This window comes from Pinus tabuliformis, chromosome 8 (assembly GCF_031772625.1).
Source record: "Pinus tabuliformis cultivar Carrire ecotype Pingquan chromosome 8, CPIR1, whole genome shotgun sequence".
Lineage (NCBI taxonomy): Eukaryota > Viridiplantae > Streptophyta > Pinopsida > Pinales > Pinaceae > Pinus > Pinus tabuliformis.
Window position 1 is genome coordinate 1,135,965,157 of NC_142294.1, and position 24,594 is coordinate 1,135,989,750.

The 24,594-nt window shown below is 41.2% G+C and overlaps 1 protein-coding gene across 1 annotated transcript; it reads left to right on the forward strand.

Moving 5' to 3' along the window:
- The first annotated feature begins 704 nt into the window (after positions 1-704).
- On the forward strand, positions 705-1,559 carry LOC149239344 (uncharacterized). Its single transcript, XM_089369837.1, has one exon. The coding sequence runs from the start codon at positions 705-707 to the stop codon at positions 1,557-1,559; it is 855 nt and encodes a 284-aa protein (XP_089225963.1).
- Positions 1,560-24,594: the final 23,035 nt, after the last annotated feature.

Sequence of the window (24,594 nt, forward strand, 5' to 3'; positions counted from 1 at the left end):
ACCCTCCACAGGGAATAAACCCCAACAGGACGCTGCCTCCTTCCCTTCAATAAGCAACATCTTTGAGGTCCTTGCTAAAACCTTAGCAGATCAACCTCTGCACTCGATGCCCAACCCTACGCCTTCCACATCCTTTGTTATCCCTCCTCCTTCTAATTCTCTCCCATCTCTCGCCCCCCTATTGACACCAATGATACCCCTAAGGAGGCTAGCAAAATCTCAGATTGGAAAGCAAAAGAAATGGATGTTGATGGTGCTCCCAGTCAGTCCTTAAGCTTAGCAATCATTGCAGATGAAAAGAACCAGGCACAACAAATGGACAAAGAACCTAAGAGTATTGACTTAGGAGGACTTGACATTCTTGAGCTTGAACAAGCCTGCAGAAAAAAGGACTATGATAAGATTCCAGAGCACCAGATCAGCACATTGGAAGTCATCATCTCCAGGGCTTACCAACAACAGCAATTAGGCATCCAGCCAGGCAGTCATTGGGATGGTGGCTTTCTCCCTAAAGACTCCAAAAAGTGAGGGAGAAGAATAGATCTCCAACGAACCATTGCAATAGGGAAAATCCTGGTGGACTCAGGCAGATATGCCAAGCTGACTAAGTACTACAAGCCCACCCCCAATAGTGAATCATGAAACTCACTTCATGGAATTTAAGAGGGCTCAATAGCCCAGGGAAACTCAGATTAATAAAAAACATGATAAAGCAGGAGCAGCCGCAGATTTTCTTTCTTCAAGAAACGAAATGTAACAGTATCACTCTTGGAAACATTCTCTCCAGGGCATGGCCAGGTTGTCACTCGGTTGCAGTGGATGCCTCAGGGGCCTCAGGAGGACTGGCTATTGCCTGGAACACACAAGCGATAATGCTTTCAGACATTCATGCTTCTCATCACATTATCCAGGCCACTTTCCACATCATAGGCACCAACATCCATGGCCATCTAACCAACATTTATTTCCCACAGGAAGCAAGCAACAAAATCGTTGTACTAAACACTATAGAAGTGCTCAATCTTAATAGAGTCCACCCTCTTTGGATCCTGGGGGGCGATTATAACATGATAACCAGGCTAGAGGAAAAGCAAGGAGGGCGAGCTAGGCTGGAGCAGGAAGATGCCCACTTCAAAGAATTCATCCAAAATAATTCACTAATTGACATGCAATTCTGCAACGGCACGCACACTTGGAGTAATCGAAGAACAGGGAGGCAAAAAATCGCATCCAAACTTGACAGATTCCTCATTTTTGACAATGCGGTGCATCTTGGAGGCGATATAGCGGCATCAATTCTCCCTTACTCAGGCTCGGATCATTGGCCTATCTCCCTCCAGTGGCAAAGACCGGGCAATGCCACTAGGCGACCATTTCACTTCGAAGCGTTCTGGCTCACCCATCCCACCTTCAAAGACCTCATCAGATCTACATGGAACACCTTCCCTCAGCTAGAAGGCACAAAAATGTTTCAGTTTCAACAAAAACTCAAATTTCTTAAAGCCCAAATCAAGCACTGGAATAAAGAGACTTTCGGCAATATTTTTCAAGCGCAATAGGATTTAAACAAGGAAATGAAAGAGCTCCAGCAACAAATAATCACTGAGGGACATAATGAAGGGACCTTGGCTCAGGAACAATGCATTCATAATCAATTTGAGGAGAGAAGGAAGCAGGAGGAAATACTGTGGAAGCAGAAGTCCAGGATCAGATGACTGAAAGAAGGAGAAAGGAACACCAAATTCTTCCACCGAACCACAATCCAGCGAAGAACGCACAACACCATCTCTTTCATTTAGAATCAAGAAGGGGAAAGAGTGGAAAATCATGTAGAGATTGAGCAGGAGTTCATAAGACATTTCCAGCAGGTTCATCAAGAGCCCCAAACAGATAGACGGCCTGCCATAGAAAAAATCATTCAAAATGTGCCTAAAATCATTACAGAAGAACACAACAAACTCCTTCTGTGCCCAATAATGCCACAGGAGGTGGGTGCAGCAATGTACCAGGTCAAGGAGGGCAAAGCCCCTGGCTCGGATGGCTTTACCACTACGTTATTCCACACTTTCTAGGAGCTAATAAAAGAAGAAGTCTGGCTACTGGTGGAGGAATCACATACTCTTCATTGGCTTTTGCCCTCACTCAACTCAACCTTCATTGTGCTCATCCCAAAAGAAGAAAACACTAGTACTCCAGACAAATTTCGTTCAATCGCTCTATGCAATGTAATTTACAAAGTGATATCTAAGGTCATCACCAATAGGTTAAAGCCGCTATTGTCCCTACCCATTTCGCCTGAACAATCGAGCTACGTGGAAGGACGACAGATTTTGGACAGCATTATCCTCACGCATGAAATCATACACTCCCTCAAGCACTCGAAATAGGCAGGTATGTTTCTCAAGCTTGACCTCTCAAAATCTTTTGATAAGCTCAGTTGGACATACATACAAAAAATGTTAACTTCTTTTGGTTTTTCTCCAATGTGGGCGCGATGGATTATGAGCCTAATATCTTCAAATTTCTTCTCCGTCCTCATAAATGGCATCCCTTCCCATCCTTTCAGTCCCTCTAGAGGAATTAGGGAAGGAGATCCTCTCTCCCCTTTCCTTTTCATGCTAATGGCAGAAGGCCTGGGTTGCCACATCAAGCATGCCCTCCTCTCCTAGCAGCTCAAAGGTTTATCCATTCACAACTCGCCTGCAATCACTCATCAACAATTCATGGATGACAATATGCTTTTTCGATACCCTTCCATCCAGGAAGCGTCTCCATTCAAATACCTTCCGAATGACTTGTCTGAGGCCTCAGGCACTAGTATCAATAAGGCTAAATCGCAGATCTTCTTCTTTCACACTCCCCCTGTTACCCAACATGCCATTGCTTGAATCCTAGGCTTTTCTATAGACTCTCTTCCCTCTAAATACCTTGGAGCCCCCCTTATTGATTTTTCCCTCAAGCATGCCTCCTGGCGTATGCTCCTTGAGAAACTTGAATCTCACCTCAATCTATGGACTCACAGAACTCTGAATATAGCTAGTCGTTTGGTGTTAATCAAAGTTGTTCTATAGGCAATCCCAGTCTACCTATTCTCAATCTTGGCTGCGCCCAAATGGGTTATCAAAAAAATAAAGGCTCTACTGCGAAACTTCCTTTGGTGTGCAATAGGTACAAATCACAAATGGGCCTTGGTAAAATGGACTACAACTTGTAAGCCTAAAGAAAAAGGGGGTATCGGTTTGAGGGATCCCAGTCACAAAAATACTATCATGTGCGCAAAAAGCTGGTGGAAATGGCTCTCTGCTCCCAACAAGCCATGAGCAACCATTTGGACCACCAAATATGCCAATCATAGACCACCGGAAGAGCTCATTAGATACACTCCCACTAAAAAAGGTTCACTTATATGGAATGCCGCTAAACAACACTTTTTGATGATCCAGCAACACAGTTTCTAGGAAGTAAGGGATGGTAGATCAGCACAGTTCTGGATGGACGCTTGGAACCAGCTATCGAAGCTCAACAACATCCTAGGACAGCCTTGTCAGGTGGAAAGAGTCGATTGTGCGGACACAACCAACCTCCCTAGGAGCCTAAGACTCTCTAGTGACAAACAAGACAAACAAGAGCAATCCTTCTCTAAACATGCATTTACTATATGGGAAATCAAGTGTTTAGATCCTACCTGTAGTCCAACGCTGTTGTAGCAGTCCAGCTCCGCTGATCCAGATGAGCTCCTCCTTCACTTTGAAACCTGCATACACTAACAATCAAACGATTAAATAGCACTTGATAATCTCATAGAATAAAACATATTTAACACATAGACCAAGGAGTACATGAAACAACTCATAAATAACAAGTTATTGAGAAGAATGGACTCATTTGCATTAATAGGTAACAAAAAGAACAAATACAACCTGAGCCTTGGTGTTGTGCAAGTCCCTCCCAGGGTCCATCAAGAGTTCTCCTTTACTTTGACAAAGCTCACCCACTTCCAAATAGAACAAGCAAAGATGGCAATCTCTCCTCACAAGCTTCTAAATGGGAGTCCTAATTCCTGCAGCATTTACCCTTAGAAATGTATAGCTTCCAACCTCCTCTCCTTCTGGCCCAATGCCTGTATTTATAGTGCTCAAGAGGAAGTTAATCAGGTCCACCATTAATGGGATAATCCCCTCTTTGGATGGGATAGCTCCCTTATTGATGGGATAAGTTCCTCTTTGGTAGGAGTGCATGAACCATCTGGAGGCGCTCAATACACGTCGAACAACCTTCTAGAATGCTCTAGAAATGACCACAAGTGACTTTTTAAAGATGAAACTTGCGCATTTTAACCTTTACAGGGGGACGCACCTGCCCCTTTACATACAGAGCGTCCAAAGACGCAGCTTTTGTGAACATTGGGTGCGTCCCCACAGGTAAGGTTGAGAGAACCTGCGTCCCCAGAGATAAACACATTTATAAAGACTTTCTCTCTTTTTGGAGTTTGACATGGAGAGCAGAGGCATAAGACTTGCCTAAGAGGATAGCATGATTGTTGATAGAGCCATACTAACTGTAAATAGTCATGGTGACATTTTTTAGTGTAACAGATTGCCCCCTAAAGTGCGAAGCCTGTAATAGATTAGGGTTTTGTATTATCTAGGAAGGGTGAAGTGCTTTATCATTTCAAGGATTATCTCGTGGAGAACCTGGTCAGAACCTGCAATTTTCAACACAAAATACATGTATAAGATTATATCATCACTGAGGTAGGCATTCCCATACTCAGATTAAAACTTTAACTAACAGACTAACTACTCTGATACAGGAATGATCTTGCAGTACATCATAATCATAGACTTTTGTAGACACAATATGGGCGCAGCCATCTGTTTATGATTAGTCTACTTAGATAATGAATACAAAACTCCTCGCAGCCTGGATGGTGGAAACTAGATCCAGGGTCTTCATTTCTACTTCCCGAATTGGTACGATTCTAGCCATGCAAATAAATGAGTTGATGTCGAACATGGTAGAAACCACTTGATTACCAGTCGATGATGTAAACTGTTAACAAGTGTGAGAGAGACCACCAGTAATGTCAATGGTTCTCAAAGTACCCAGTACAATCCATGAGATGTGAGTGAATGAGTTGATGTCGAACATTTCACGGAATCCTTCGATCGAAATTCAATGATGTAAACTGACGTCAAAGGCGAGAAACCTGCCATTGATGCATGCAGTCTTCAAGGTACTGACGATTTCTAGGTCATCTCTCTAGATAATGTGCTGATGTCGATAGAAAGCGACCCGTTGCAGGCAAGCCCACAACACGAAATCATTGTTCAAGTTGAAGAAATGTTGCTGTAAGGACTGACTCAGGGATGGTCAAATGGATGACAAGTATTTTGCAGATGAAAGTTTTTCTTGCAGACCTCTTGAACACATAACGACACGATAGATGGTTTGGTGATGAATGACTCAAAGTTAATCCCGGAACCCGGCTGAAGTCTTTCAAAGTGGTTTGATCAACTGTGAGGTAAAGGATTTCCCAACCCAGGTGAATGAAAAGTGTCGTGTTCAAGAGTGGTAATAAAGTTTCTTCTGAGACAAAAGATAACAAATGGGTTCATTCTTCTCTCTTTTCCCCCACCATTTCTGGCAAGTACCTCTTTATTTTTAACAAGCTTGAGGAGGATAACATATGCTTGATTATAAGCTCATCCTTCGGATGAGTCCAACCTAGTTTTGATTCGAACCCTAGGAAGGAGTGGTTCATTCCTGTTTGTAATTGAACAGGTCCTTTACTGTGAAATTTTAACGAGTCCAGTATAGGAGAAACTCGGCGTTTTTCAATTTTAGAGAGTCTGAAAAACTTAAGAAGACTCCAAGGAGTACTTTCATGATTAGTGTCTCTGACCTGAAAAGTAAAAAGTGATCAAGGACACGTCGTTTTATTTCCGTATCGAGTTTGAAACAACAAAAACCCGGCAATCTTTTCCTGATTTTACGGTCAGAAAAGAGCTATAAGGGGACCGTCTTTTAATTCTGTTTTAACGAGTGTAAAAGAAACGCTCGACAATCTTTTCATGTTTTTGGAGTCTGAAAAGGGCTTAAAAGAGAACTCCAAGGTTTCACTTTTTCGTAAGTTTTAACGAGTTCGAAAAAGGGATAAAAATGTACTCATGGTTTTCACTTTTTCGTAAATTTTAATGAGTTCGAAAAAGGGATAAAAATGTACTCATATGGCCGACTTTCAATTTAATTTACGAGTAGGAAAAGACGGAAAGAACTCGGCATTTTCATTTGTTTTACGAGAATGAAAGATAGCAAAATAATCTCGGGATTTTCATGAGTTTAACGAGTCTTGAAAATAACCGAAATTAACTCGAGATAGGTTTCATTTTTACAAAAGCTTGAAACAGAGAAAAACTATGCTTTAAAGTAGTTTCATTTTTTCACAAGCTTGAAACAGAGAGAAAACTGTGCTTGATGCCCCCTAAGCGTAACTGCTAGAGCGCATGCCCCCCCCAGCTTCATTTCATTCAACCAGGTGGATGGAATGAAGCTTTACTTTCAAGATCTTGGAAAGACTTGTGGGAGTTGTTTCATTTTTTAAACGAGCTTGACACAAGATAAGGAACTATGCTCATAACTACTCTCTACAATCTACCTAAAAAACTTTACTCTAAAAACCTTGATTCATTTTTTAACGAGCTTGACACAAGACAAGGAACTATGCTCTAAAATCCTTGATTCATTTTTTAATGAGCTTGACACAAGACAAGGAACTATGCTCATGACTACTCTCTACAATCTACCTACTTAACCTACCCTTGTTTCATTTTTTAACGAGCTTGGCACAAGACAAGGAACTATGCTCAAGAAGTTCGCATGCCCCTAGTATAATGATGCAAAACGAGGTACATGCCCCCCTAGCTTCATTGCATTCAACCAGATGGATGGAATGAAGGTTTACTTTCAATATTTAACTTGAAAAGGGAGTTGTTTCATTTTTAAGGAGGTTGACACAAGAAAAGAACTATCCTCATACCTGATTCATTTTTTAACGAGGTTGACTCAGTAACAGGAACTATCCTCAAACCTGATTCATTTTTTAACGAGGTTGACTTAGTAACAGGAACTATCCTCAAACCCTACTTGCTATAATCTACCTACATATCCTAAAATCTACTTGATTCATTTTTTAATGAAGTTGACTCAGTAAAAGAACTATCCTCATGCTAGCCTGTTTCATTTTTTAATGAGGTTGATACAGGAAAAAACTATCCTCGTACAGACTTATTCATTTTTTAACGAGGTTGACACAGTAAAAGGAACTTTCCTCACACTTACTGATTAATTTTTTAACGAGGTCGACTCAGTAAAAGGAACTTTCCTCGCGACCAACTGATCATGGCTTCCAACTGGAAGAAAGACATGTCAATGGACACACCTTGATCATGGCTTCCAAAAGGTCTTCATCAGAAGGAAGAACACTTCTCTGGAAGGAACACATGTCAAGGGACTCAAAAGGGATAAGAACATCGTGTTCAAATAATCCCATAGAGTTTTCCATGTCAATTACCGGATCTAAATCAACAGTGAGAGGCTCACTTACATCGGTAACTGAAAACATGGGACCAGTTGCCACATAATTAACCCGTGGCAGGGTAGATACCACTTTAGAATCAGGAACATTTAGGGATGTCATATTATTGGTAGTTGAAACAAGACTAGGGAAAGAAAGCTGGTCTACAGTCACAATACTGCCATTGTGAGGGAAAGACATCACGCGAAAGAGTGTCGATACGACAGCTTTCATTGCATAAACATAGTCTCGTCCAAGGAGTAAATTGAAATCCAAGCACCTCGAACTACCATAAGATCAATACAGACAGTTTTACCTTCCAAGGTAATAGAAAACTTAGGAAGGATCCCTAAAGGTTCACTAATGGTTCTGTTAAAAGCTTTCAGATTCTGCGTAATAGGTGCAAGTTGAGGGGAACCCAAAGCTTTCCAAACAGTTGAGGATAAAATACTAACAGAAGCACCTTCATCTACCTGAGTACGATGTATGTCCCTACCACCAACCTTGACAATGATTTGGAAAGGGATGGAGGAAGGAAGATGAGGTTATGTCAGTCTATTCCAATCAAAGGAAAAGACCTCAGTGCTTGGAGTGGGTTCTGTAGAAACAGGTGAAATGCCCCCCGGCATAGAAGAATCTGATGTAACAAGAAGAACCTGAGCGGTATGAAAGTTACTCTCGAAAGGGAGAGTGTGATCGATTGAATGTGAAGTTGAATCGACCACTTGATCAACTAATGGATCATCAACCTGAGTGACATGAGTTTCACTCTCCAATGGAAGAGTGTGATCGACTGTACTTGAATTTAGATCAATCACTCCGTCAGTTGACGGCAGGTTGGGAGAAAGTTTACGGTAACCAGTTGGAAATTCTTGTTGCGGAAAAGTAAGTTTTTCCAACAATGTTGAGGCTTCATCCATGTGAGGGAAAATGTGAGTTTGATGACCCCCTTTGCATAACTTACAAGGAAACCTAACTTTATCCCTTTTCCCAGGAACCTGACTATCACTGGTTGATGGATCAACAGAAAGTTGATGAGATTTTTCTGACCATACTTCCAAGACCTTTGGTATACCAGGACAATTGACAAGGAAGTGGTCACCCTTACAAAGCCTGCAAGGGTATTTGGGTTTACGATGGATGTCGAAATTTTCCTCAACACAACTAACACTTACAGCCATGGTTGGTTGGTTGACTTCTTTCTTATCTTGTTTCTTCTTCTTCTTCTTCTTCTTCCCTTCTTCTTCTTCTTAGCCTCCTGGTTACTAGCATCAAGGCTTTTACCAGGCGAAGAGGAAGAAATGGAGGAAGAAAAATTAGGCGAAGAAGGTAAAGGGTCAACAGAAGGTTGGTGATGTTGAGATGGTGAACTCTGTTGAGGTGAAGCATCCGGTTGAGATGGAACAATTGGAGTATTTTGGGCCAACGAAGTTGAAAATAACCATATCGGTAAACCTATTGTAAATCCAGGTAATGACAAAGTAGCCATATAAGGAGGACCAACATTTCCAAAGTAAGGAAAAGTACTAGGATTCTCGTTAGGAGGGGTTCCTAGGTTGGTAAATTCCGGAACATTTGCCATTATATTCAACTTCATGAATTTTATTAACAATTTTTAAAACTAAAATTAACAATTCACGATTCACACCTAACAATTAAAATTCACAATTCACACCTATGGTCTCTAAAAGTAAAAACAAACAAATTAACACACGCTATCAAATCTAGGAGTCAAACCATACACAAACAGTAGCCTTCCGGACCGAAAACACTAGTTGGTGATGAAGCCCAACATCGCCGAATTCAGTACAGAAGCGGTGGGTGGAACAGTTACCCCGGCAACCTGCTTAATGAATAGACTGGACCAAGTTCCTCCACTTTTAACCGTCTCGAGTGAAGTGAACCCCCCTGAAAATCCAAGTGAGTCTAGCCGACGTCTGCTCCAGGTACAGTGGGATCTTCCCTCCACCGTCACCTTGGGTAGAACCCTAAAGATAATGGTCACTAAGGTTACCAACAGCAACAAATGCACCTGGGGGAACAGTCTACACTCCGACAGCACGCAAGGGCAGAGTATCAAGCTCAATCCCCTTGCCGGATCCTTGACAATAATCCAAGGTTTACCGACAAGTGACCCCTGGCTCCTCAACAATGGTTAATCCGAGGTTTACCGTTTGTAATACGTGCGTGTCTGGCGTCGTTCCGAACGAGGGAGGATTGATCCCCTCACTGGTTCGGACACGAGCTCGTGCTTCTCCTTTAAGAGGAGCTTTCCCAGAGTACAAATGAAACAGTTGGATTTATCCTACCACAAGATGAGCTACTTGTTTGGTTTTACTGTCTTGGAGAGTTAATTACTCTCCTACTCCAAGACACTAGCCTAAGCTATGTTGGTGTATCAGAGCCCTAGAAATGTAAAAATTACTAGATGAATTTTAATTAAGCGTTGTGTTATTAAGGCTGTTATTACTCAAATGGGTAAATGGATACGAAACCAATGGTGTTATGACCCGACTCAACTGAATGCAATAAAATATGATAATGCAATCCTTTCAATTCGATGAATCCTAACTAGAGTAAGGAGAGAGTTTCCATTCACTTCCAACAATGCAAAAAATTGATCACTAAGAGAAAATATAACAAATTCTCTAATGCACTAATTTCATCAAGAAAAACTAATGCAAATCAATTCCAAACCATTTTTTTTATTTTTATTTTTGTGTAAATTCAAATCAAAGAAAACTGATCTAAATCTACGATTGATTTTTCAGAATGTAAACTATGCAATTGTAATCTATGCACAATTCACTTGAAAAGTATGCAAATGTAATCTATGCACATTTTTCATTCATATTCTGAAAATGAGAATTCTAATTATGCAAATGTGATCTATGCAAGAGAATTCTCAAACACAAGACGATTCCAATGTGATCCAAGAACCAATCAAGTGAAAATTGAGAAAATTGGGTGAGAGTTCCAAAGATCAAAAATAAAAACACTCAAAGGCGATTAACACTCATACACAATTTAGCCCCCCCCCGGCGAATGAGGGGGAATTTTTTTTGCAAAATCAAGAGCAAAAAGATCCAAAATTGTGAAAAGACTGAGACAAACCTCCAAGTAATGACCAAAGGAAATCAAATCAAGAATTTCTCAAAAAGAAACTCAAAACACCCAATTGATGAAAGCTTAAAGCAGGAATGCTAATGAAACAAGCTTAGGTGAAGATCTTTGACAAGAGACTAATGGATCTGGGCAGTAAAAACTAAGAAAAAGCAAAATCTAAGAGAAAAAATTCAAAAAATGGAAATTTCTTAATTTTTAGCAGGGGACATAGGCAACCAGTTAAGACAGGTGCGGGCCCGCTCTGTGCACACAAGGACAGTGCGTCCAGGGACGCACTGTGCAATACTCAGAGGGTGCGTCCTACTGGAAAATTCAAGAAAAACCAAAATAAATCTAACCCTAAGCTAACCCACCCAAAAACAAAGTCACAGAGCCAAAAACCAGAAAAATAAACCAATTTTCTCAGAGCAAAGTTCATACAAAGGAAAAAACTTTCACATCAATGGAGTCCCTAGCGGAGTCGCCAATTTGTCAGGCGGAAAGAGTCGATTGTGCGGACACAACCAACCTCCCTAGGAGCCTAAGATTCTCTAGTGACAAACAAGACAAACAAGAGCAATCCTTCTCTAAACATGCATTTACTATATGGGAAATCAAGTGTTTAGATCCTACCTGTAGTCTAACGCTGTTGTAGCAGTCCAGCTCCGCTGATCCGGATGAGCTCCTTCTTCACTTTGAAACCTGCATACACTAACAATCAAACAATTAAATAGCACTTGATAATCTCATATAATAAAACATATTTAACACATAGACCAAGGAGTACATGAAACAACTCATAAATAACAAGTTATTGAGAAGAATGGACTCATTTGCATTAATAGGTAACAAAAGGAACAAATACAACCTGAGCCTTGGTGTTGTGCAAGTCCCTCCCAGGGTCCATCAAGAGTTCTCCTTTACTTTGACAAAGCTCACCCACTTCCAAATAGAACAAGCAAAGATGGCAATCTCTCCTCACAAGCTTCTAAATGGGAGTCCTAATTCCTGCAGCATTTAGCCTTAGAAATGTATAGCTTCCAACCTCCTCTCCTTCTGGCCCAATGCCTGTATTTATAGTGCTCAAGAGGAAGTTAATCAGGTCCACCATTAATGGGATAATCCCCTCTTTGGATGGGATAGCTCCCTTATTGATGGGATAAGTTCCTCTTTGGTAGGAGTGCATGAACCATCTGGAGGCGCTCAATACACGTCGAACAACCTTCTAGAATGCTCTAGAAATGACCACAAGTGACTTTTTAAAGATGAAACTTGCGCATTTTAACCTTTACAAGGGGACGCACCTGCCCCTTTACATACAGAGCGTCCAAAGACGCAGCTTTTGTGAACATTGGGTGCGTCCCCGCAGGTAAGGTGGAGAGAACCTGCGTCCCCAGAGATAAACACATTTATAAAGACTTTCTCTCTTTTTGGAGTTTGACATTGAGAGCAGAGGCATAAGACTTGCCTAAGAGGATAGCATGATTTTTGATAGAGCCATACTAACTGTAAATAGTCATGGTGACATTTTTTAGTGTAACAAGCCTCCAGACCACTACAGGGAGGGGCAGCAACAGGAAGAGGTCCGACAACATTGGACTCAGGAGATAGAACAAGAGTATAGACAATGGAAGCATAGTGACAGGATAATTGAGATCACGGATCACCAAACTAAGTAGGACCTGGAGAGGGAGCTCCAAAATCGAAGAATCAGATACTCCGAGGACAGGGACATTCTTTGATGGGGTTGCTCACCTAGAGGAACCTTCACCACCAAAGAGGCTTATAAAATCATCTGCACAGATCCGGTGCCCTTGGATTCCATCTGTAGTAGAATTTGGTCTCCAGGCATTTGGCCCAAAGTCTCTCTTTTCCTCTGGCTGGTTGGGCACTGAAAAATCCTCATGTGGGACAATCTTAGATGAAGGAACATTCACGGGCCCTCTATTTGTGTCGATTGTAACTCTCAGGAGGAAATGATCTAGCACCTCCTAGAATCATGTTCCCTTGCCAATCAATTGTGGGAGAAGGCAAGCTTTCAATGTCAAAGAAGATGTAGAGTGTCTGATGACATCTCCAACTCCATACGCCAGTGGCAACGTAACCCTTACAAAAGTGAAATTCTCAACCAATTATGGAGAATAATTCCTGGTCTCCTCCTCTGGTCTATCTGGAAAGATAGGAATAAGCGCATATGTTATCAGGAAATCTAGTGTCTATGTAGAGCTACTAGTCCCACTAAGGCTGGTAGCTACCTTAGAAACAAACAAACTAAAACCACTTTCGTTTTCCTTTATGAGAAGTAAATAAGAGGGGAAAGAAGGAGACCAACCTTTGTCTTGCACTTGGTCCCTTGCTTGGTTCCTCTCCCTTCTGATAGATCTTTGCCACTTGCTTCCTCATTTACCCAGCTTCAAAGAGTACTTGTAGAATCAATGCAGCATAACACTATCCAAGAATAGAGATCTACTATCATAAACAATATAGGACCAAATATATATTGACCACACAAATGCATTTATCATCAATCATACAAGAATGTGGAGGAAAACTTGAATAGCTTTATTAATAATCAAGAATAGCAAAGAGGATTACAACCAATTGTTTTGACCCAGCATCATCCTCTGAGCAGGAAAGCCCTTCTTCACCTCATGAAAAGCTTAGATCACCCAACACTATGATGTTACACCAAGAAACCAGCATCACTTCCTTACAAGATACGGAATTCCAGCCCCTGGATCTCTGGGATGAGGGATCCATATATAGATGTTTGCAAGGGGGGTGAGTCAGCTTTTGAGATTTGATTAGTGTCCTCTCTCTGATAGTTCTTGATTCCACTTAGAGATTGATGATCTCTTACTCATCCCTGGGCGAATGCAGAGATGCAAGTGTCACAGGAGAAGTTTCTGTAAGATTCCATGATCGTCCACCTCACAGATTGACCCTGCCATTTGTCCACTCTCGCCAATCGCACCCCATATAAGGGCTTTTCAATATGCATCGCACCTCCCATGTGCATTTAGGTGGGATGCAATGCACTTTTCCCATGGAGCAGGTGAGATCGTCCAGTTTTGACCAATTCTGAGTAGTTTTTCATGGAGAACTTCTGGGAGATGATGTAATCAGCTGAACTTGTTCTTTTAGGGGTTGGAACAAAACTTTTAGGGACTTAAGAGCCCTTGGTTTATGGACATTTATGATTGGGGTTGCAGTGCCCAAAAATGTCTATAACAGTTTCCCCCTAAAGCATGAGGTCGTTAATCTTTTGATGTCGGGTGAAATGCTTTATCATGAGGATCCAAAGTTTTTTCAAGCTGGAAGGCGACCTGTAATAAGATACAATACAATACATTACCTTCATAATATTTTCATGATCTAGCTAAGGCGAGCATTCCCATGCTCAAATTTATAAATTCATTTTCATGTACATAAGACAGACAATCGTCTAAGTGCATACTGATGATTCTGGTAGAGCCATCATCCCTTGGATTGGATGATTATCTGTGCAGTAATGATGTACATTTGATGTCTTTATTTTCCTGAATATATATCGCAGCCTGGATGGATGGAACTAGATACGGGGTCTTCAATCTCGTTCAATCTTCACTCAAAGTACAAGTCGATCCATGTTAGAGATGTTTTGGAGTCCAACATGGAAAGACATCCCCTGATTACCAGCCAATGATGTAAGTTGTTAACAGGCGCGAGAGGAATCACCAATAATGATGATGACCCTCAAGGTACTAAAGTACAATTCACGTGGTGTGAATAAAGGACTTGGCATCGAACACCATGCAAAATCTTTTGGTTGAAGGCCATTGATGTAAACCTGTCACTGGAAGTGAGAAACTTGCCATTGAGGCATGCAAGCTTCAAAGTACTGAAAGGGGTGTTCCTAGATCGACTTCTTGGATAATGAGCTGATGTCGACAAGAAGCGATCTATCATAGGAGGGCCTTAGTGAATCCCACATCAATGACATCGAATGGAGCAAATGATTTTAACGGAGGTGAAAACGATCTAATGACATAAGGTTCAGGGTGGCAGTCATGAAAAAATGGAGCGTAAATGTATTGCAGTGGATGAGACACAAGTGAATTCTCAGAGCGACTTCTCTTGAACATACCAACAACACTCACATGATGGATTGGCAGCATTAACCCCAAATATGGATGTTGTGATGGAACCATGGTGATATGACCTGTGAACGGAACAACCCAACCTGACTCGGATGCGGAGTGAAAGTGTCATGTTCAAGAGCGACTTGCTACCAATAAAGTTTCTTCAAGTTTTCTTCCCAATTTTTCCCCAGTCATTGCTGACCAGTACCTCTTTATTTTTGTCAATCTTGAGGAGGATAACATATGCTTGTTCTATAATTTTCCCTTCGGGAAAACCCATCGCTATGTTTTAAGGAGCCTAGCGATAGTGAAACTCGTTCTTGTCTGTATGGACAAGTTTGTCGCTATTCAGTTTTAACGAGTTTAACGACAAAGATAACTCGGTCATTTTCAATTTTAGAGAGTCTGAAAAGGGACGTAAAGAAAACTCCAATAGTCCTTTTTCATCATATAATCCCTTGAGTCTGAAAAAGTATAAAACAATACAAAAGGGATGAATTTTTGGTACTTTTAACGAGCCGAAGAAAACAAGTGCTCGATCCTTTTGTGTAATAAACCCTCAAGTCCAAAATGATTAAAATCTAAACGAGGGATAGCACTTCCAGTCACTTTAACGAGCTGGAGAGGCCAATTTCTCGGCAATCTTTTCATATTTTACAAGTCAGTTGAAAAGAGCTTAAAGGAGACTCGTTTTTTGAGGAACAAGTGATAAATTCAGGTAGCAGCTAATTCCAGGTACGGTTTGGAATTTTCCAATCACGGCAATGTCACAAGGATGGTTAACACGATCACTCTTCGCAACTGTTCCTCAAAAAAAGGTAAAACATCAAATGGAGGTGAATGATCGGCCAATACAGAGTGGAGGTGATGATGAGAACATGACCAAGGCTTCAAAGGCTGATGATAATACATTCACGATGGTTATTTACCCGAAATTGGTTCATTTTTTAGTGAGCTTAAACTCTGGGGGAACATTTGCTCATTGTTTATGTTTATTTTTTAACGAGCTTGAATTCCGCGTTAAAACTGCTCGATCTAATGGTCATTGATTACTTTTATTTTACCATTGACAACTTTTTTCCTTCAAAGGTTGTATTGCCTGCTCAATTGCTTCATCAAACTAGTTAGAAACAAGAAATTTATGTTTGAAAAATGAGTCAAAACACTAATATTTTACTTGAATTACATGAAAAGTAATTTAAAAGTGGTTTTTTACCTATCATTTTACCATTTCATTTGAACTTTGGTTTGTTGGAGCTTTGGAGGTGCTTTCCCCCTTGATTTTCACTAGCTGATTTCGAGAGATTCTGTGGACAATTCTCGGCGTTGTCTCGACTAGGTAGGAGCTAAACCTGAGCTCTTCAGTTTCATCTTTTCCTTTTTGAATTCTGAGCATGTTTTCTGGTTTTTCTGAGCTTATGGGGTTTGAAAAACTCACTCTGGCTCCATCGCACCTCTTCTATATCGAAAGGTGCGATGCATGCTGGCTTGGCCATTGGCCAGTCAGCATGCATCCCACCTAGAACACTGCTGGGGGTGTGATGGGCGCAAAGAGAGAAATTTATGCATAGTTTCTCATGGAAATTTTTGCCTGTTTTTCACCAAATTAGGATCCTGACTCTTCTCTTGCTTGTTTCAGAGATTTATTGGAGAAAAATTCCTGTTACATGGCAAGAACATGAGCATGAAGAAGAGGACATGCTTGCTTTCCATGATCCGATTACGGTAAATGCACCGCAGAACTGTGGCCTGTTCAAGTTTTTCCGCATCTCTAGCATGAGGAAACAAATCAACTTGTTGCAATATTTTCTCGATGCATGGGATCCTACCACCCAGGTGTTCTAGATTAGGGGCAAGTCCATCCCCTTGACTATCATGGACATCTATTTTTTGACCGGCTTATCGAGGCGGGGTGCCCCTATCTCATTATCGGGTTCGGCCCGTGGGGGCGAATCTGTGAGAGATTACATTTGCAGGTATTGCAGAGAGGGATCTCAGTTGAGTAAGGACAGCAAGATCAATATCTGGGATGTCACTAACAGGTCTTTGAGGACCATTCTGTTCACTTTTGCTGGACTGGCTGGTAGTGTGGCTCTTCATGTGGCCAACTGGTCTTATATGCAGTATGCCTTGGAATGCCTTGAACCAAAGGTGTTCAACTAGTGTGATGTAGTACTCTCTATGATGAAGGAACAACTGACCAAGGTGAAAAACGGAAGATTGAAGAACTTTGAATATGGTTCTATCTTGACCGCTTTCGCATAGGAAAAGATCCCACTGATGCAACCACAATATGTTTCACTTGGTTTACCTCCACCGACTGAGCCACGGATGCAGAGATAGGTTGAACTTATGGTCAGAAATGCTGGTCAGTCCCAGGTTTCCTTTTCTGATACCTTTTTTGAGTGGTTCAACCCTAAAGAGATGGTTTTTTCCGAGTATCCATATGCCGGTATGGATTTTCGGGGTGATCCGGATTTGGTACTGCCGGCTGGCGATCAGTGGGGTGTCATCGGTAAATCCTCTGACCATATCTCTGTTTATCATTTCTTTTATAATGTTCTTTGCTTTCTTCTATCACGACTAACCAAAACTCATGTGCTCATGCAGATGTTGGACCTGTTCGGCCAGTAGTACGCCTGAGAGTGCCAGCTGCCGCTCCAGCAAGAGAGGCTGTGGGAAGGGCTATCCTTCGCAACCTTGATGTGGTCGAGACTCTTTCAGCATTGCAGGACCAGGTCGAAGGCCTCACTCTTGGTATTTCGAACGTGAGGACTGATGATCTGCCTCTGAGGTTGCAGCGACATACTACTGGCGTGTCGAGTCGATGGACTAGGCTTTTACGCATGATTGCACAAGCGGTGACTTGTTATCACCAGCATCATTAGACTAGGGTGCCCCTTAGTGTTTTGATTTTTGGGTCATTTGACCAATTTTGTCTTGGTTACAGAACATTATGTGTAAACCATAAACAGTTATATATATATTTTTTATTTTCGGAGTTTTATTTTGGTTAAGTTACATGATCCTGATGCAAATACTCATGAAATGCTTCTTTTTATAAATGTTGCAAATGTCTATCTAGCACATAATTTTCCAATGAATCTGTTAATGTGTTTAAGTTTCTGGAAATATGTTGATATTGAATAAAATCAAATTGCCTCTCCAAAATCTTGACCCTTAGGAACATGCGATATATAGTTGGATTTCGGACGGAGTAGATACCAGTGAGTTGTAGTATGACGAGCTGTGAGAATAGCCTGACGACAAGTCGGCTTATGCCATGTGTGATGGAATCAGAGAGAAGTTCTATCAACACGCTATATTCAGCGATGTTATTTGTTGATCGACCAATACATACCCCTCTGAAACTTACTAACTCGCCACTTGGATCAAAAATGGCCCAGGTCGCAGAAGATAGGTTCTACAAACTACGACTCACTCCGTCAGCATATCCAACAAAAGATTCCAATAGGTTCGACATTTGCGACAAACGTAAAAAGTGGATTACTTGAACAAAACAATTACCCTTAACGAAAACAAAAATGTAGCAAAAGCATATGGGTTACCACACTGAATCATGCGTAGTAATGCTTAAGGTACAACCCGTTACGGGGTTGCGTGAGTGGAATCCCATCATAATCCATTAAGTCATAGGCTCCTTTTGCTAATACAAGCTTAACAATATAGGGGCCCATCCATAAAGACTTGAACTTACCTACTCCCAATTTATCGGATTCCTGGTCGTAAAGTAAGACCAAGTCACCTTCTGAGAAGACACGAGGTTTGACATTTTTGTCGAACTGCACCTTGACTCGTTTCTTATGGGCTTTGTTAGCCAAAGCGACATCACGATGGGTTTCATCCAATTAGATTTGTTCCAAGAAATGAGCCTCCTCTTCTAAAGTTCCGGGGAGAAGGTCGACTGCGAGTTTGAGGGACGAGATTTCACACTGAACTGGTAAGATTGCTTCTATGCCATACACCAGTTGAAAATGTGTAAACCTAATTGTGTTCCTTACCGATGTTCGGTATGCCCACAAGGCTGAGTACAGGATCAGGTGCCAACTCCTTTTGTGGACTCCAGTCATCCTTTTTAGCATCCGCTTCAAGACTTTGTTGATTGCTTCAACTTGTCCATTGGCCTGCAGGTAATATGGAGTAGAGCTGTCATGGGACAACCCCAATTTGGCAGCCAATTCGACCATCATGTGATTGCGAAAATGCGATCCATGATCTATGACTATAGCCTGTGGAATGTCGAATCTGGTGACTACATGATTGAAAAAGAAAACGGCAGATGTTTCGCTGGTGTTATCTAATGTAGGCATTGCCTCGGCCCATTTGGTAAAATAGTCTACTGTGACTATGATATACCCATGCCCCCCGGTCGAGGTGGGGTTACATGTCATGAAATCAATGCCCCATTTGGCGAATGGCCCAACATAAACTATCGGTTGAAGGGGTGCGGGCGGTTTTCTGGTTTTGTTATCGAAAATTTGACATGCATGGAAACTTCTGACTGCAGTTATGCAATATTTGAACATTTTTTGCCAGAAGTATCCTGCTCATAAAAAATTTTGCGCCATAGCATAACCAGATTGATGCCCCCCACACACGCCTGAAAGGTAATCATTCAGGACTTTTTCAGCCTCCTCATGGGTGAGGCACCTCCTCAGAACTGTATCGACACCACGACGGTAAAGTATATCATCGACGATCATGTACTATTTTGATTGGTATCGAATACATTTTGGTTCCGAGCGAGAGGTATTAGACCTATATTTTTGGGTTTGGAGATGGATGATTAATATCTCTCTACCACGGATTGCTTGAAGATATCATAAACAAATATTCATCCACGATGGTTTCTTCGGATGTTTCATCGTTGGACGACGATGGGAGATCGCATACTAATTCCGTGAAAACCAGGGATTTCCTTGATTTGGATTTTACGAATTCCAGATCAAACTCTTGAAGAATTGCTATCCGTTTTGAATATTTTCCCCCCAGCAACTGTTGCGACAATATATAAGTCATGGGGTTGCAATATGACAAAATGGTAGTTTCTCGAAAGAGAACATAGTGTTGAAATCTCTGTAGAATAGTTGCGAGAGCCAGCTTTTCAACATAAGAATACTTTCTTTCTGTATCATTTAAGTTTCTACTCAAATAATATATAGGATGTTCAATTCTGTTGTCTTCTTGAACTAAAACCATTGCGATGGTTGTATCTACTACAGCTAGATATAGGTTAAAGTCTTTTTGATAATCAGGAGCGTACATTAATGATGCTTTCATTAGGGATTCTTTTAGAGCATCAAAGGAAGCTTGCATGACCTTATCCCAGACGAGGGGTAATTCTTTTTCAATAGATGTGTATAACCTTTAGCAAGTTCGGCATATTTTGGAATGAACCTCCTTAGAAAGTTTGCTTTTCCTTGGAGTTTCTGAATCTGAAGCAAATTTGAAGGTGGAGGCAAATTTATGATTGCCTGAACCTTACATGGGTCAAGACGGATCCCGTCCTTCGAGACTACAATGCCAAGCAAACGACCAGAACTGACACAGAACACACATTTGTGCGGATTGAGTCATATCTTGTAGTGTTGGCAACGTAGAAATATCGCACTCAAATGCTGCAGATGATCAGTCTGCTTTCGAGAATGAGCCGGAAGGTCATCGAGATATGTTTGAACGATGTTTTTGATGTAATGGAAGGCATAATTCATTGCCCTCTGAAATGTTGCCCCTGTGTTCTTTAAACCAAAGGGTAATTTGCAATATGCAAATGTGCCCCACGAACAAATAAATGCAATCTTGGACTGGTCCTATGGGCGGATATTTATTTGATTATACCCGGAGAATCCATCCATCAATGAAAATATTTCACATCTGGCGCATTCATCAATTATCTGGTCAATAAAGGGTGTAGGGTAGTTGTCTTTTGGACAATCTTGATTTACATCCCTATAATCGACATACACTCTAATCGTTCCTTGTTTTTTCATCACAGGAACAATGTTTGATACCCAATCGGTTAGAGGAACCAAGTAAATAAAACCAGCATGGAGAAGTTTTTCAACTTCTGCCTTGATGGCAGTGGCTTTCTTGGGTTGCACCTGCCGTAGCCATTGTCGTACCAGTTTGACATCTGAATACATCTTGATTTCGTGTTCAATGATATTCGAGTCAATGCCTGGCATTTCATCATATGACCAAGCAAAGACATATCTGAATTCGCGAAAAAGAGCGTTATATATTTCTAGTTTTGAAGGAGAACAATCTTTGCCGACATAAATATTCTCTACAACATCTATTTTGGTCGAGATATTTATGGCGATAGTCTCTTCCTTATTGTACAAGTTTTGCTCAGAATCCACCGTGTTTACAGTATTTGATAGGAAATCAAAAACTGAAGGATGATGAAGGTCATCAGGAGTATCTTCTTGACAATCCAGAAGATGGGAACGATGGTGGTAATCTTCCCATGGCGCATCGTCATTTATCATTGACTGAACAATTCCTTCGTCGGTGTGATGCACTTGCGACCAAGGATCCGAAGGGGTGCCATATTCCTTAGACCTATCTATTCAAATGCTTGATGAGCGTTGATTTGGGTTTGCCTTCCATGCCAAAAACATTAATTGCTACAATATTTCTATTGGGCTTTGAGGCAATACCTGCAGATGATCCATGTTAATATCATTTTTTGAGATCTTTTGAATGGAAGATATCATATTGCAGGTTCCTGCCATCGCCACTTCTGCTAGATTTATTGGAGGCAGGAGAGCAAAAGTTCCCATTAATATAGGGTCTTTTAGTAGGCCTACTTCGATATTTTGAAGTGAATGGGGGCTTCCATGGATCATCGGAATGCTTCCCGTAACTTGGGAACTATTGGGGAGAAATGTTTGTTGGTCGATGATTGTAATTCCTCCTTGAAAAGGAAATGTAATCTTCCTAAAGTAGTTCGACACAACCATAGCCATAGCATATATCCAGGGCCTTCCCAGTAGGATTTTGTAATCGAGGTTTCCATCGATTACTTCAACCTCTATTTCTACTGTTTTCCCTCCCATTTCAACTTGAAAGTTACTTAGAATCCAATATGGGGTATATGTTCATCCATCAAATGCTTTTAATGTCGTCGAAGATCACGACAAGGTTGGAGATCCTAAAGTTTTCTAGCAACTCATCGACATAATACATGTATATGCCCCCTCATCGATAATTGTTCGATGAACAGTTTTGTTGACGACTTTCACTTGAATGAGGAAAGCTAGTTGAGCTCGTAACTGAGGATCATATCCTTTGTGATTAAAGGACACAAGATTAAAATCCTTTGGGTCAATCCCACCTATTGCTAATAATAAAGCCTGCTTTTGGGAGAGGCAATTTTGCAGTACCTCAAGTGTCGACATAGCGGATGGTGATTGGGCTAGATCTTCCACCATATTATAATGTTGTGCTGCTCTAGCACGAGGATTAAATGTTGACTTGTGTACCACTCCCTTTGGCGGTCTTATTTTTAGCTCTAGAATGATGGTCGTTGCAACTTCTGTCGAATTTGTTATCGAACTACCAAGTTGATCTTTATCCTTGTTGTTTGACAGCAGCGGATTCCTATAATCTTTATTCCTTGTCGTTATCAAAGCATCATTCTGCTATTTCGAAACCGACAACATCAGCACTTGGGACGGGGAAGCATTGTCACTAGCAACCAGATTTGTTCCTGGATTTGGAAACGGATAAGTCAATGCCGCCGAGGTTTTTGAATTCTTGAAGAATTTTCTAAGCTCGACTTTATATGGACAATCTGTTTCCCAATGATCCTCATCACATATAAGACATGGACGATTTGTTTTCTTATCTCCAGAAGGGTTTGTAGAAGATTTTTCAGGTGATGATTCCTCCTGTTTCTTCTTCTTCCCTTTGTTTTTCTTCTTGCCTCCTGGTTGCTTGGTTTCTTTGCCTTTATCAGTTGAGACGGCATTTACTTCCGAGGCGAGAAGTTCTTCTTTTACATTTTGACTAGAAATCTTACGGGCTTTTTTAGATGTAGCCTTTGTCGACTTCGTGTCTGTCGTACCAATCACACCATCACTGGCATGAGATTCATTGTTCAATTTAGGAGGAGGAGGAACGGAAAATTCCGGCCTGGGAGCGTTACAGATTTTATCGTAGAGCGTGCTAGACTAAGTATAAATCAAGTCTAAATATTGCACATGAGCAATAACTTGCTCTTCAGTGACGACTCCTCCTTTTGCCACATCTTTTGTAATGGAAGGTAATAATGACTTAATAAACCATTCAGCTAAAAGCTGATGAGGAACATATGTTTTTACCATTCTACGATGATGTCGCCACTCATGAATATGATCGGATATGTGAGTGGCCGTCGTTTGCTTGAAATTGGTAAGAAGTTATATTCTCGTTTCGTACCTTATGGGTAATTGAAAATGGGTTAAAACGGTTGTGGCTAGGGCACTAAAGTTATCAAACGAAGCTCTGGGTAATTTGATATACCATTTCCTTACCAGACGAGTTAACGTTCTCTGAAAAAGGCGAAGCCTAATCAAATCATCGTTTAGGGTGTTTGATGAACACCACAGATGAAAGGTCATCACATGATTCGATGGGTCTTCACCCAGATTTCCATTAAATTTAGGAATATCTGATGGAAGTTTATGCGGAATCGCTGGCCACCAAGGGGCGTAAGCAATTGGATCGTTCGTTAGCCGATTTAGATCAGGTAACTCTAAAGTCGCCATGAAGGTAACTGTTGATTCAGGTTTGGCGAAGCATACCAAAGATAAGATGGAATTGCCTGAGCAGTTGGTCTTTGCATACCAGCATAATGCATTTGATGCTAGTAACTTTGGTAAGATTGATGGGCATAACCATTGTAGAATGGTTGATTTTGACCATTTTGAATATACGACTGTCCATTATTCACAAAGATTTGTTGCTCAGATCCTTGGTATACTTGTTTGAATTGCGGTTGTTGGTATTGCACTAGCCATGGTTGTGAAGCCATGTGCTGTTGTCCAATACTGGCCGTTTGACCAAGATGAGGGGTAATTGTACCCGTTTGGGCCTGTGTCATTCCACTAGTTGGCGATTGTGGTTGAGTTTCAGGGACAAGAGGTTGTTGCATTACAGCTTTAGAAACCTGAGGTTGGCATACAACAGGCAACGCTTGTACCTGCGACACCGTCACAATAGCCGGCATAGTTGGTATATTTGACATAGGTAAACATTGTTGCATCGAATATACAACTCTTGGTTGTTGAGGACGTATTGGCACCCAACCGCTAGATGTAATTCCAGCATAACTTGAATTTTGTTGTGAACTCTTGTATGGTTGTTCTACCGGAGGAGACAATGAAAGGGTATATTTCCCCCCATACAGCGCTAATCCTGTACTCAAAGGAATTGTTTGTCCTTGAGGACTGGATTGCCCAACTTGACACCGTGAAGGATCAATTTGCTGAGGCTCAACAAAAGAGTTCTCGGATATTATTCCGGATGAACAAACAGGAACGGACCATACTGTCGAAATATCCCCTGAGTGGGCCCCATCTAGCGATCTAGAGCTAGTTGGGACAGATGGTATGCCGAGGAACATTGTTGGAGTGACAGCAGGAAGTTCTGCCGTTGCTATGTCGGATGACACATTCCTAGATGTCAACGGTTGTTTAGAGATTGCTAGTCTATCCAAAAGAATCCCTAGCGATTCTACAAGAACTTCTGATAAGAGTAGACTAATTTCTAATGAAGAAGGATATA

What these genes read in the sequence shown, in the direction of transcription:
- LOC149239344 (XM_089369837.1), top strand. Translation starts at nt 705, where the DNA reads ATGATAAAGCAGGAGCAGCCGCAGATTTTCTTTCTTCAAGAAACGAAA.